This window comes from Ptychodera flava, chromosome 10, assembly GCF_041260155.1.
Source record: "Ptychodera flava strain L36383 chromosome 10, AS_Pfla_20210202, whole genome shotgun sequence".
NCBI classification, from domain to species: domain Eukaryota; kingdom Metazoa; phylum Hemichordata; class Enteropneusta; family Ptychoderidae; genus Ptychodera; species Ptychodera flava.
The window spans coordinates 17,896,854-17,909,114 of NC_091937.1; the positions used below are offsets into that span (position 1 = coordinate 17,896,854).

The 12,261-nt window shown below is 37.3% G+C and overlaps 3 protein-coding genes across 3 annotated transcripts in view; 1 reads left to right on the plus strand and 2 right to left on the minus strand.

The window, feature by feature from the left end:
• LOC139142158 (biotin--protein ligase-like) overlaps window positions 1–12,261 on the minus strand; it is a 635,662-nt gene that overhangs the window by 215,099 nt on the left and 408,302 nt on the right. The window lies entirely within an intron of this gene.
• On the plus strand, window positions 460–5,963 carry LOC139142144 (large ribosomal subunit protein bL19m-like). The gene is made up of 5 exons (XM_070711990.1): window positions 460–575; window positions 1,855–2,121; window positions 2,948–3,082; window positions 3,906–4,093; window positions 5,080–5,963. Exons 1-5 carry the CDS (start codon window positions 509–511, stop codon window positions 5,326–5,328), a joined length of 906 nt encoding a protein of 301 aa, XP_070568091.1. The 5' UTR covers window positions 460–508; the 3' UTR covers window positions 5,329–5,963.
• LOC139142146 (cystatin-B-like) lies at window positions 6,504–9,127 on the minus strand. The gene is made up of 3 exons (XM_070711991.1): window positions 8,951–9,127; window positions 8,453–8,554; window positions 6,504–7,331 (listed from the first exon to the last, which is right to left on the minus strand). Exons 1-3 carry the CDS (start codon window positions 9,017–9,019, stop codon window positions 7,203–7,205), a joined length of 300 nt encoding a protein of 99 aa, XP_070568092.1. The 5' UTR covers window positions 9,020–9,127; the 3' UTR covers window positions 6,504–7,202.

Genomic DNA, 12,261 nt, shown 5'->3' on the forward strand with positions numbered 1-12,261 from the left:
GCATTGATCGACTGAAAAAATGCCACCATTGTGCCACCAACAAAAGTGATTTGACGCACCTCTCCTTCCAAAAACCAAAGAAAACTAATCGTTTGTTGGCAAACGGTAAAATTTAGGAACAGTCATCCCCTGTTTTCTTGGAAACTGCCGTAAATTTTCTGCGAGACTCGGCACAACGCCACCCGTATCTCATTGATCTGCACGCGTTACGACCCATGACCTTCAGCAGGAGGTCCGGGGATCAAGTTATTCTTGTCGGGGGTGGCAAGCACCACAGTTCACACTTGCTTGGAGTTCCGTAGCACGTATGCACAGCTTTTGTTTTTATCATGTGCACAAATTAACCGTGATTTTTACTCTATCGCAATATTGTTTTGTTGCTTTGTTCATTCAAAAACTTGATCTACATATGTTACATGTTGTTGACCGTGAATTGCACACTATTTTCTATTTCTTTCTCCTCAGTTCGTTGCAACCCCTTTGAAAAGTGTAAGTCACCAGCTCCAAGATGGCGACCACCATGGCTGGGACAGTCCAGCAGTGTGTCTCGCTCCTTCGACAGGTTTCATTGAGAGGTAAGCGATGTTCCGTCAAATTCTTACAGGCGTAACATGCCGATTTAAATTGTAAGATAATTTTTTAACAAAAACGTTAGATACGATCAGATGCTGTTTTCTCAAAACAATCGAATAGTGCAATGCAATGTAAAACAGTGAGTGAGAATGTGGATGGTGCACATGGCCATGGTAAAGTGCACCATGCCAATCCATGCACAGTCGCTTGTGGTTCGCGATTTCGGTACACAGCAGCCAGCGGAGGTTTCTGTAAGCATTAGAAAGAGAGGCTTTATTTAATGCTAGAATTGGCCTTTGCCATGTATCGAACCACAAGCGACCGTGAATACATGGACATGCTGGAGACCTGGGCCTGAGGTGAATGGCCAGACCTTCCGCCGTGTTGATTTTTGGTGCACTTCCGTAGCCCACAACTTTCCACCGTTTCCCGCTTCACAGAATCGTTAGGAAAAGTAGTTTGCTACCGATGGTCTGTCGTTTGCTTTGAAGGGTTGCCAGACGCTTCGAACCAAGATTAAGTTGCTGCATATCTCCTCGTCTCATGTCATTTAATGCCAACCCAAAAACTACCCCTTCACCCCACACCACATTTTGAGAAACTGACATCATGCAATTTAGTGTAAGACATGAATTGTAGCTTCTTCCAGTTGTACAAAAGTGTAAGAGATAGCATTGTCATAGCTGGACACTTTTGATACAATTATACACGCTGGTACATTTGTGTTATTCTACTGTTAATAGTTTTTCGGAAAACAAAGTTTGTGGTAGCCAATGCGTCCAAGTTACAAATGAAAACATTACACTGTGATCCATGGTAGGTTTAGGATGTGCTGTTACTTGGGGCAATATGGTTTTGGTATGAGAGGTATTTTGATGAACTGGCACGGGATGAAGTAGTACTTGGGACTAGGTGGTTTTGGTACAAAATGGTTCGAGGACAAAATTGTGTGGGGCGACCTTGTTTTGTTGCAAAATGTCTGGACCCCCCCCCCCCCAAAGTAAGTTGTTCATTGCTATCCTCATTTGTCTTCTGTGTATACAAATAACATACAACGAATGGTGTGGTAGGGCCATAGATCAAGGTGTAGGTATTATACTTAAAAATTCAGTCTTCCATACAAGCACTCAACTTAATGGTATATGAAGACCTTGTTTTGCAATAGAAAATAAAAGCTATACTGCCAAGGGAAAGGGAATTTTGTCTTTTATGACAAAACATTGTTACGTATTTTTATATTGTTTAGAACATGAACTTTGATATTTTATGTTCCACATTCAGGAGCCCCTTATGTTCGTTGTATTAGTTCAACATGTGCCAGACAAGGCAAGCAGCCGTCATCCCAGCCTGGGGACAACCTCAAGGAACATTCCCAAATGGATTATTGGAAGATCCCGGAAGAGGAGGGTAAACCAAGAAGATTCATCAGTCCAGAATTTTTCCCGCCCAAACACAGACCGGGCAGGAGGTCCAAACTCAGAGATCACCTTGAGAGACAAGATATGTTGAAAAGAAGGAAGGTTTTAAATATTCCTGAGTTTTATGTCGGTAGGTGCAGGTTGTCTTTCTATTGCGTTTGTTTTCAGCTAGTAAAATTTGTCCAAACTATTGCATATCAAAGAACAAAAGAGTAAAAAAAAGGAGCTGCTTGGTTTAAAGCGAGATCAGCATCCTATGTAGAGTAAATACATTGAAAGTAGCGATGTAGAATCCTTGCCTTGAAATTTGTCTGATGCATTTTAATATTGTGTGACATCATTCTCGTATGTGATAATTTGCTTGAATCAAACTCAAATGAAATTGCTAGCATTGGTCAAGATGTTTCCTCTCTTTTGGAGGCACCAGGTCCTTTTAGAGCTATGCTGGTCTACATCGGTATGACTGACTTTGTGTAGTAAGCAGGACCTTTGTCCTTTGTAATAAAGTATTTGTTACAAGATTTCACACTCAGATTGATGTTGTTCCTTTACAGATCCTCCAATCTTATCAGGAGTGATCATGTGATGATAATCAAGTTATTCTTGACTTTAAAAATTCTTCTATTTCACTATAGCATGCACTCAGTCTCTGAAAGTCCTACAGAATTTAGAAAGATTAAAGAACAGCGCCCTCAGTGTCACAATTTTGGCACAATCTCCAGTAGACCCCAAATTACCTTCAACAACACTAGCATAACAGTGAGTGCATGGATGCATAATTGTGTCACAAAGATTTTTCTGAGCAGGAACATTTCAAAAACTGATTTTAAGCACGGTTACTTTATACTCATCTGGTTATTCTGGGAGTCTGATTTCATAGCAGGAAGGATGTTGTATTTTCCTTTCCATATTCTCATTGTTGTATACACTATGCAATTATTTGTATTTCCCTGTAGGAAGTATTCTAGCCATCACAATGGCCGACCCACACGCAGTGGGCAAAAAGAACAGATTTGTAGGAATTTGCATCAAGAGGAGTGGTTTAGGCCTAGGAGCGACCTGTCTCCTCAGAAATGTCATAGATGGACTGGGTGAGTACGAATTTGAAAGACAAGTCTTTCTCCTTCCTTCCTGCAAATGTTTCTTTCTAAACTTCTTAGCTTTTACCCTCTTAGGCCTAAAACCCTACATAAAGGCTAATTCAGGTTAGCAAAAAGTCAGACTTGAGAGTCTGCCAATTAATGAAGCATTAAAAGACATTAGAACAACTTCGCCCGTTACAAGATAAAGCATAAAGACAGCGTTCTTGAAAATTCTCAGGCTATAGAGTATAGCAAGAAGCAGTTCAAAACAGAATTGAATGACAAAGCTACACATTACTTTCCTAAATATTTAAAAATTGACTGAAGACCTAATTTGTTTGTCAGTTGATCCTGGCAAAGTTGTATGCACGCAGTTGCAGTTTGTTTGATCTTTTCAGAGGTTTTAGTAATTTCAGAATTTCACTTAGAGTTTGATCTTTTACAACGTTAAATTGCATATGGTCAGTTGCATTTCACTGATTAACTGGTCAATGATTCGTGATACACAGCTTGTTCAACTGTACTCTTACTGGTGATGCAAAACTTAGTTTCTAACATAAATGTTACAAATTGTTTGCAAAATGGCTGCTTCAGCTTCACACTCTTGTATTCCAGTAAGATGATGTGTTATTTTATCCAGTGTGGTGATAGTAAATGAGTAATCTATGGTTACATGTCAAGTCATGTGTATGTAACGCACATTCTTTTGTTTGTTCACAAAAAAGATCAACCAATTATGTTCAGAGAAGCGTTTTCATTGTAAACATGTGTAAACACTATGTAATGTGTAAGCACTGTCAATTTATTTATTTTTTGGTTATATTTCCCACAGGAACGGAAATATGTTATGAGATATACAGTCCATTGATACAGAAGATTGAAGTTCTAAAATTGGAGAAAAGTGTCGATGATCATTTGCTCTACCTACGAGATGCACTGCCACAGTATTGTACAGTTGATCCAGATATGTCGCCTGTCAAACACAGCCCTAATGATCCGGTGCCAATCAGTGATACAAAGGTGAGTCAATGAAAAATGGATTTTAATATCAATTGATCAATGATATAAACAGAGTCAGTACCAAGTTCATTGATGTGTTGATATTAAAAATGGATTTTAATATCAATTGATCAATGATATAAACAGAGTCAGTACCAAGTTCATTGATGTGTTGAATGTCCATCCACTTCAATGATACAAAGCTGAATCAGTGAAATATTCATAGACACATCTATCAGTCCCCTTCAATAGGACAAAGGTGAGTTAGTGACAAGTTCATTGGAGCACTGAATGTCGAGCCACATCCATGATACAAAGTTGAATCAGTGAAATATTCATTGATGCATCAATCAGTCCCCTTAAGTAAGTAACAAAAATTATTGATGGATTGAATATCAATCCCCATCACAAGGATGAGCGGTAAACAGTTTCATTGATGCCTTGCTGGTCAGTACAAATCAATGAGACTTGACCGTATCAATGACAAATTAAATGATGTATTGTTAGTCAGTGTCAATGGATGATGCAAATGGTGAGTGATTGACAAAATCATGGATATATTGCTGTACAATCCCATCAATGCTGCAAAGGTCAAAGGTAAGTCAGTGACAAATTCTCCATTGTACTTAGTGATACTGATACCGATAAATGACACTCAGAGAGGACCAACCAATTCCCATCAATGCTGCAAAGGTCAAAGGTAAGTCAGTGACAAATTCTCCATTGTACCCATTGTACTTAGTGATACTGATACCGATAAATGACACCTAGAGAGGAAGAGTTACAATTCAGTGATGCGTAGTCAGTCAGTACCATTCACTTGTTCTAAGGCAATCACTTTCAAATCTCAGTCTGATTTTATCTACATGTGGAATGTTTTTTTGATAGCAATATATTTGGCAGTAGAAGAGAAGATCACATAAATTATTTGTTGGGAAATGTGAAGATGAATGATAGAAATTCATTCGAAAAGTGCTGAGCCCCTGTTTTTTTTTCTATTAATTCAGGTGAGAATGAAACCAAGGCCGTGGAGTAGAAAATGGGAGAGATTTCATCTTCAAGGTATTGACTACAGCAGGGTGACGCTGAGACCCAAGGACATCAAGGCGGCTGAAGACTGGAAAGCTCCTTGGAGGAAAGAAGATTTTGCAAGAAAATACGCACAGCCGAAAGACGTACTTCAACAGATTAGGCAGGAACTGGATGAATTTGAGGAGGAAGTGGAAAGAGAGAGTGCTCAGAAAGAAATGAAGTAGCCCATCTTTTTTTTTGGACATGTATTGGCATGTAATATAGTGTAGGCTGGCCGGTCATTGAAAACGGACACAGATGATTATGCATTTCCACAAATGTGACTTTCTGATAACTGTGGTTACAGTGTTGAAGACTGAAGAGTGAGAACTTGGTAACAATTTGGACTTTGTGTTTGTTATGAAAACTGCAATTATATTGCAAAAGTTTGATACAGCATGTGTTTAGAGAGCAGTGTTGGAACAATGATAAGGTGAAAGGAGAAGAAGAATTCTATTTTTGAGGTAGAAAAATCTCTCTTACCTCTGATATGTCAAATCTCTGTAAGCACTTCAGTTCTGAATCCATGATTTCGTGATCTGTTGGGAACTTACACTCACAGAGGGAGGTAGAGTTGGTTTGTAAAAAATAGTCATATTACATTCATTGATGCTCTGTAAATGCATGTTATTGTGGGAATAGAATATGCCTCTGGCCACTCTGCACAATCATAGACACGGTGCACTATCATGTGCACTCTGCACTCACAAACCACTGACTTCTCTCAAGTTATCTAGGCTTGTAGCTTATTTTTGTAAATAGGTGTAACCACAAATGCAGTCTTCTGGTTTGTCAATAAAATTATCCAGATCTCCCACAACGCTTCCGCCCATTCCTGTTTGCCTCATATAGATCTCATGATGTGTAATAGCTGTTTGACAGCATCCAAGACTTTAATGGTTACAAATTGGCCACTTTTGCTATTTTATAATCAGGGAGTTTTATTGATATAATTCTAATCACACCGGATTTCATAAACAGACAGCTCTTCTGCAAAACATCTGTTCATAGAGAACTGTATCTTTCACCATGTCATTGTTTGGTGGCATCAGGAAATGTACAGGCGTAAATGTGTGAGTTTGGTGACACAGAGGGCGCTATTTATGATATCGGCAACAAACTTCACAGTAGAATAGTTGAGGACATCTGTTGCTGAAAGTGAATTTCTAGATATCATATAGTTGCATTCATCCAAAGGTAATGTACCTACTGGCACAATGCTAATATTACTAGTAACAAGATTATCTCTGAGGTTAAAAAAGCGAAAGCACACCAAAGAGTATCAACATATCTATCAAACTATCTGTTCTCCTGAAAAAAATAACTAAAAGAATGACAATATAAAATTAGTTGGTCATAGTTTCATGGAGTACTGTATATTTTTATTTTGTCCTAAAAGAAATGGTATACAACAAGACTTTTGAAAAGGAAACGATAACAGATCTAAGAGAAACACAACAAATAAAATCAAATGGAATGGGATTTGTGAAAGTTGCATTGCCTGCAAGAGACAAGATTAGATAAGTCAATCGGAATGGATAATAAAATTTGGCAACTTTTTCAAGGAAGACAAAAGAATGGACTGTAGTAGACATTACTAAATATAGATGGTGCTTTGCAAATAAAAGTTAAATGGACAGGTCTTGAACCACAAACATTTCAAAACAAAATCTGGATAACAAGCATATACTCACGGCTTCAATGGTGTAACTGTGGTATATATAACCAGCAAATTTGCATACAATAATTGATATAGATTTGAGTCCCTTCCTTCGTAAACCCAATCAGTTTCATTGTCATGTTCATGTTTTCAGTATCCATTATCCCTAACTCAGACTTTGGTACATGGAAAATTTCAAAAGCAATATTATTTTTATAACATCGGGAAACAGCTGAAATGAAGCTGCAGCATTACCATATAGTGTATGTGATGCTAATGCAGTGAAAACTGATTTTTTTCTAAGATAATGCCACAAATTTCACAAAGGTTTATTGTACTGTGTGATGGATGTTAACATCTTGCTGAGAAATTTGAATGAAGGGATGACAGCAGCTTTGCTCAGAAATAAATCAACGGGTCAGCTTCGGCTTTGTCCACTTGTACTGCCGTCAGAGTGACCACTGAACCAGCCATCGGCAATGCTTGGTGAAATCTGACGTGGATGTATTTGTCATTTCCAATGTAAACCTGATAAAAATGAAATGTATTTAGATTGTGATCGTCATATGAATAATCTCCAGTCACACACAGACATGGACATACTGAGGTAAAGAGTGTAGAAGGACACTCATAGTGACCAAGCAAATTGATGCAGAGAACATCGTATATATGCACTTAATTGTCTACATAAATGTGCTGGTACCACAAGAGGAATAAATGTGATTCTTTCCTGCCATTGTAAGAAAGTGATATACATGTTATTTTCTTTATTAGAAATCTGGAGTGAGGGTTCTTATTGATGTCATATGGAGTGTGCTTCAATGGTGTGTGTAAAGGTATTTGGAAGAAATTTTTGGTTTTGTATGCAATTATTTACAAAAGTTACGAACTAAATTTACTGATTGTGTACCACACCCTGCATGTCATGCAATGCTTGCAGTACATATACCACCTAACATATCTATGGAAAGTGCAAATGATAAGTATGCATGTACAATTGCTGTGACTCATTATCAATGGTGAATATTCATGTCTTGACTTAAAACTTTGAAAGACTTGACCTGTAGGTTAGACAGCTAGCAAGTGCAGCATATAATGAGCGATATTACTGTATTCATTATGCAAAGCGTATTCATGATTTCCTTTGGTATGTACATTCAATGGGCATGACTCGTCATTGATGAATATTCATATCTCTCATGTACACACTCACACACACATTTTGCAAAGTGGACAAAATAGCCTTGCACCAGAGGCCTGATCTTGAGGTAAGACTTTGTTATGCAAATTCAGTGGGAATGACTCATTGTCATTGATGAATATTCATATCATACACACATTGTGCTATGTAGACAAAATAGCCTTACACCAGAGGCCTGACCTTGAGGCAAGACTACAAACAATGGGGTTGCAGTCAGATCGAAATGTTGTTATTGATTATAAACAAGCAGCACACTATTGTTGACCTTTTGTGGGATGGTGATTCACTCATAATAAAAATGTATACAGTTTCAAACTGTTATTGTTTCCTGTCCTTCATCAGGTGACTTTACTTCACAGAAAATGAAAACAATTATGTGCCCTTCTAATGTAATCAATAGTGGTTGTTTACTGAACCAAGCAGGATGAATGAAGTTGAATCTAGTTACCTTGACAAAATAGTTCACGCCATTCACTACCTGGGTTGAATATAGTTTTGCCGCATAGACATCAAACTTCGACCCAACTTTTTCTTCGACTTCCGTTTTGATCTGAAGGAGACGGTAGTGATGATAAAGAAAGTTACTGCAATAAATATTAGATGCCAGTGAATCTTCCGCATGAATTTTTTCCCAACCAGTTTGACACCTTAGATTTTTTGTACCACCACAATATGGAGTGGCTGATACCGCCAATTACATGTGAGATTGGAAACACTTTAAAGTGCGCTGACTATTGACTAAACAAACTAGCTGGTATTAAATATTGCAAAGGAGTTAACAAACAATTCAAATATAAGACATCATATCAAGGACCAGCCATATGAATAACTCTAAGACTATTCCATAATCCATGGAAAATAAAAATTGCAGTGGATTTACCAAAGCGGTTGCGCTTAGCACTAATTTCCACTGTACAGAGAACATGAGATATACATTTTAACTTACTCCATTCAGGAGTTCTTGTACTTCTTCTGTAGCCGGTTCAGGAGACTTCAATCCACCTGCCATCGCCATTTTTTCCGTCTGAACTGTGTTTCTTCAGGGCAAGTAATGATAATAAGCTTACAGAACCAATTGACTCAAAACACCTACAGTCTACGATACTTATGTCTTTCCAAGTGACCTGCCATGACCTGTATAGTGGGTCACATGATTCATCACTATTGTCCATTGTGATGACTCCGGAAATGACTGCTTTCAAGGGGTGGGACTTGGTGCAAGTTTGCTTCAATATCATTGATTGTCTAGACGTACAATAGATTTCGTTGTCATCGATTGTTACATTGACATAATTGAATACCACTTTTGCATCACTTGAATATTTTCTATTGTTCTATTGGCAATTGGAACTGCGCTCAAAGGGTCCTATACCGGATCCTGTACAACAAAGTAAACATATTTATCCAAGGTACGTTTGCGAAAGTTATACTGCGCAGTTCACCGAAGTGTTCAATGCGTGAAAAGATAAGCATCCCCGTCAGCGCGTCTGACTGCAACTTTTTATGAGCTGTCAGGCAACTTGTCACATGAAAAGTTTAACGCGCCAAACCCAAAACATTGTGGCGCGAAACCAAAAACATTCACTCGCCAAACCGCAAAGTCAAAGACACGCCCACCATGATAATATTCTGTTGCACGCTTTCAAGGCTTATCAACAGCTTCGACGGCCAAGTTCACGTCAGCAGACCGGCATAATTAGCGACATGGCAGAATATAATTTGTAAGTTTAACTGGATGGAGATTGAAAAGGGGGAAAACGACCTCCCGAGATTTGCAGAACTGTATTGTACAGGAAATACTGCTGCTTGGAGATCCAGTTACTGGTAATTTTTCTCCATTTCGCGAGGTCGCTGAAAAGTTTCGTTTTAGTGATCAAGGGGTACGAAAATTATGGCGCCGCTTTGTATCATGTAAACCAATAAAGGGAAACAGGGGATCGTACCCGAAGCTTAAAGATGGTGACATTGAACTGGTTGAAACATTAAAACGCTCTCGGCCATCTATGACGTACAGGGCTATTCAAGGAAGATAGCGGAGTATGGTGATATCTCCATCAGTACGATTGGACAAGCTGTGAGAACACGTCTGTTGGGTGGGCCCTGGACGTTCAAAAAATTGACGCCAATGCTTGTGAGAAATTCACTGATGCGAATATTGCCTACTGCAATGAATTCGTGAACTTTCTGCACGAACAAGACCTGCACAAAGTCCAGTTCTTTGATGAGGCTGGTATAAAATTGACCACAGTCGCTCGAGAGCTATTCAGCTCTGGGACTATTCGCCCCATAGACGAGTATACAGAAGCGAGAAATACCCCAAGTCAGGAATGCGTGTACGTAGCGTCCAACCAATTTATTGAAAACTGAAAATGAAATCACCTTCAAAATGCTATTTTCATTTTAATGAAATAACAACCAATTTTTAATATTCGTTTTTTCAGACAAAATTTTTATTTTACCGATTTTTTGGCACGGTTTTCGCGGCCAATCATTTCTCAAAAATATTAAAATGCATTTTAGCACAAAAAGCGTTATTTAAATGATTGAAATAGAATTTTATTTTTCATATTCATCTTAATTGAAAATACCAATTGACAGACCAATTTTAATAAAGCTTCTATTATTTGGTTATTAATGAAACATAACTCTGTTTCGCCTTGTTCATATTTTGAATCCGAAATGCAATTATCAGTGAAAAAAATGAAATTTAATCTATTAATTCTATTTTATTTCTTAAATTTCAAAATCACGTGTTCTGGATTATTTTTAAGGAAAGTTGCTTGTTTTCATATTATAATTTGTATCCTAAAATGATGTTTTCATTTTCAACAAAACAAAACAAATCATTACCAGTATCAAAATATTACCTAATCTTAAAATAAAAAATAGTACTATTTTCAAGATTCGTAAAATTTATTACGGGACATTGTACAATGCGTGTACGTGGCGTCCAACCAATTTATTGAAAATTGGAAATTGAAATCACCTTCAAAATGCAATTTTTATTTGAATGAAATAATAACCAATTTTTAATATTCGTTTTTGCAGACAAAATTTTCATTGTACCGATTTTTTACTACGGTTTTCGCGGCCAATCAATTCCCAAAAATATTAAATAGCCTTTTGGCATAGAAAGCAACATTTGAAATGTTTCAAATCGAAAATTATTTTTCATTTTTATCTTCGTTGAAAAAAAACCGATTGACGGCCCGTTTTAAATAAAGCTTCTGCTATTTCATTATTAATGAAACATAATTCTATATCGCCTTCTTTATATTTTGAATCCGAAAAGCAATTTTCAGTAAACACAAATTAAGCTTTAATCAATTAATTCTGTTTCATTCATAAGATTTGAAGACACAAGTTCGGGTTTACTTTTATTGAATGTTCCTTGTTTCATATTTTGATTTTAATTCATTTTTGAAAAATGATGTTGCCATTCTCAACAAAGCATACAAATAATTTCGAGTTTTCAACTTTATTCTATCTTCACATAATAAAAATGGTATTTCTTCCGATTTTTGTAAAATATAAAATATAGGATAATTTTGACATTTGAAGGAGAACAAAAATGATGAGAATCGAACTCGATAATACTAAATCATGTACAACCAATTTAAAATGAATTCGCTGTTCATTTTGTTACTTGCGAAAATTGAAAATTGAAAATGGTAAGTTTCAACCATTTTCATTTTTTTGAAAATGGTCGAAAAACGACTTACATGTTATTTCAATTTCTTTGCTGTTCCTGGCCCTCTACCGGCCAGAGGGCGAGCAGCGATGCGTGCGAGATTTCTGGCTTCCGTCAACACAAGAACTGCGGTAAATTTAAAATGGAGTTGTCTTCCTCAGTCTCTGAAGAGTTTATGCGGCAAATGGTTGTTTTTGAAGGTAAAACACACCGCGAGATAGCATGTACTTTAAAAGACTTGTTTCCTGATCATAATCTGTCAGGATTAAGCGAGAGATCAGTGCGCAGATTTTGTGAAATACATGAAATTAAGCGATGCCACATGCTGAACAATGACCAATGATTAGTACAACATTTACTGTTAATATAACGAGCATTAGCAACGCTCAAAATATGCCGTAAAACAAAAAACCTGTAAGCGTCTAGAAACTCCGGTCGATGCTGGGTCATGTTAATTATAATATGACACCACACACCGGATCGCTCACTATGGTCAGTTAGCCTAATAGCATGAATAGAGTGGCTAACTCTCTGAACTCTCTCAATAACGAATCTGGCCTTTCCTC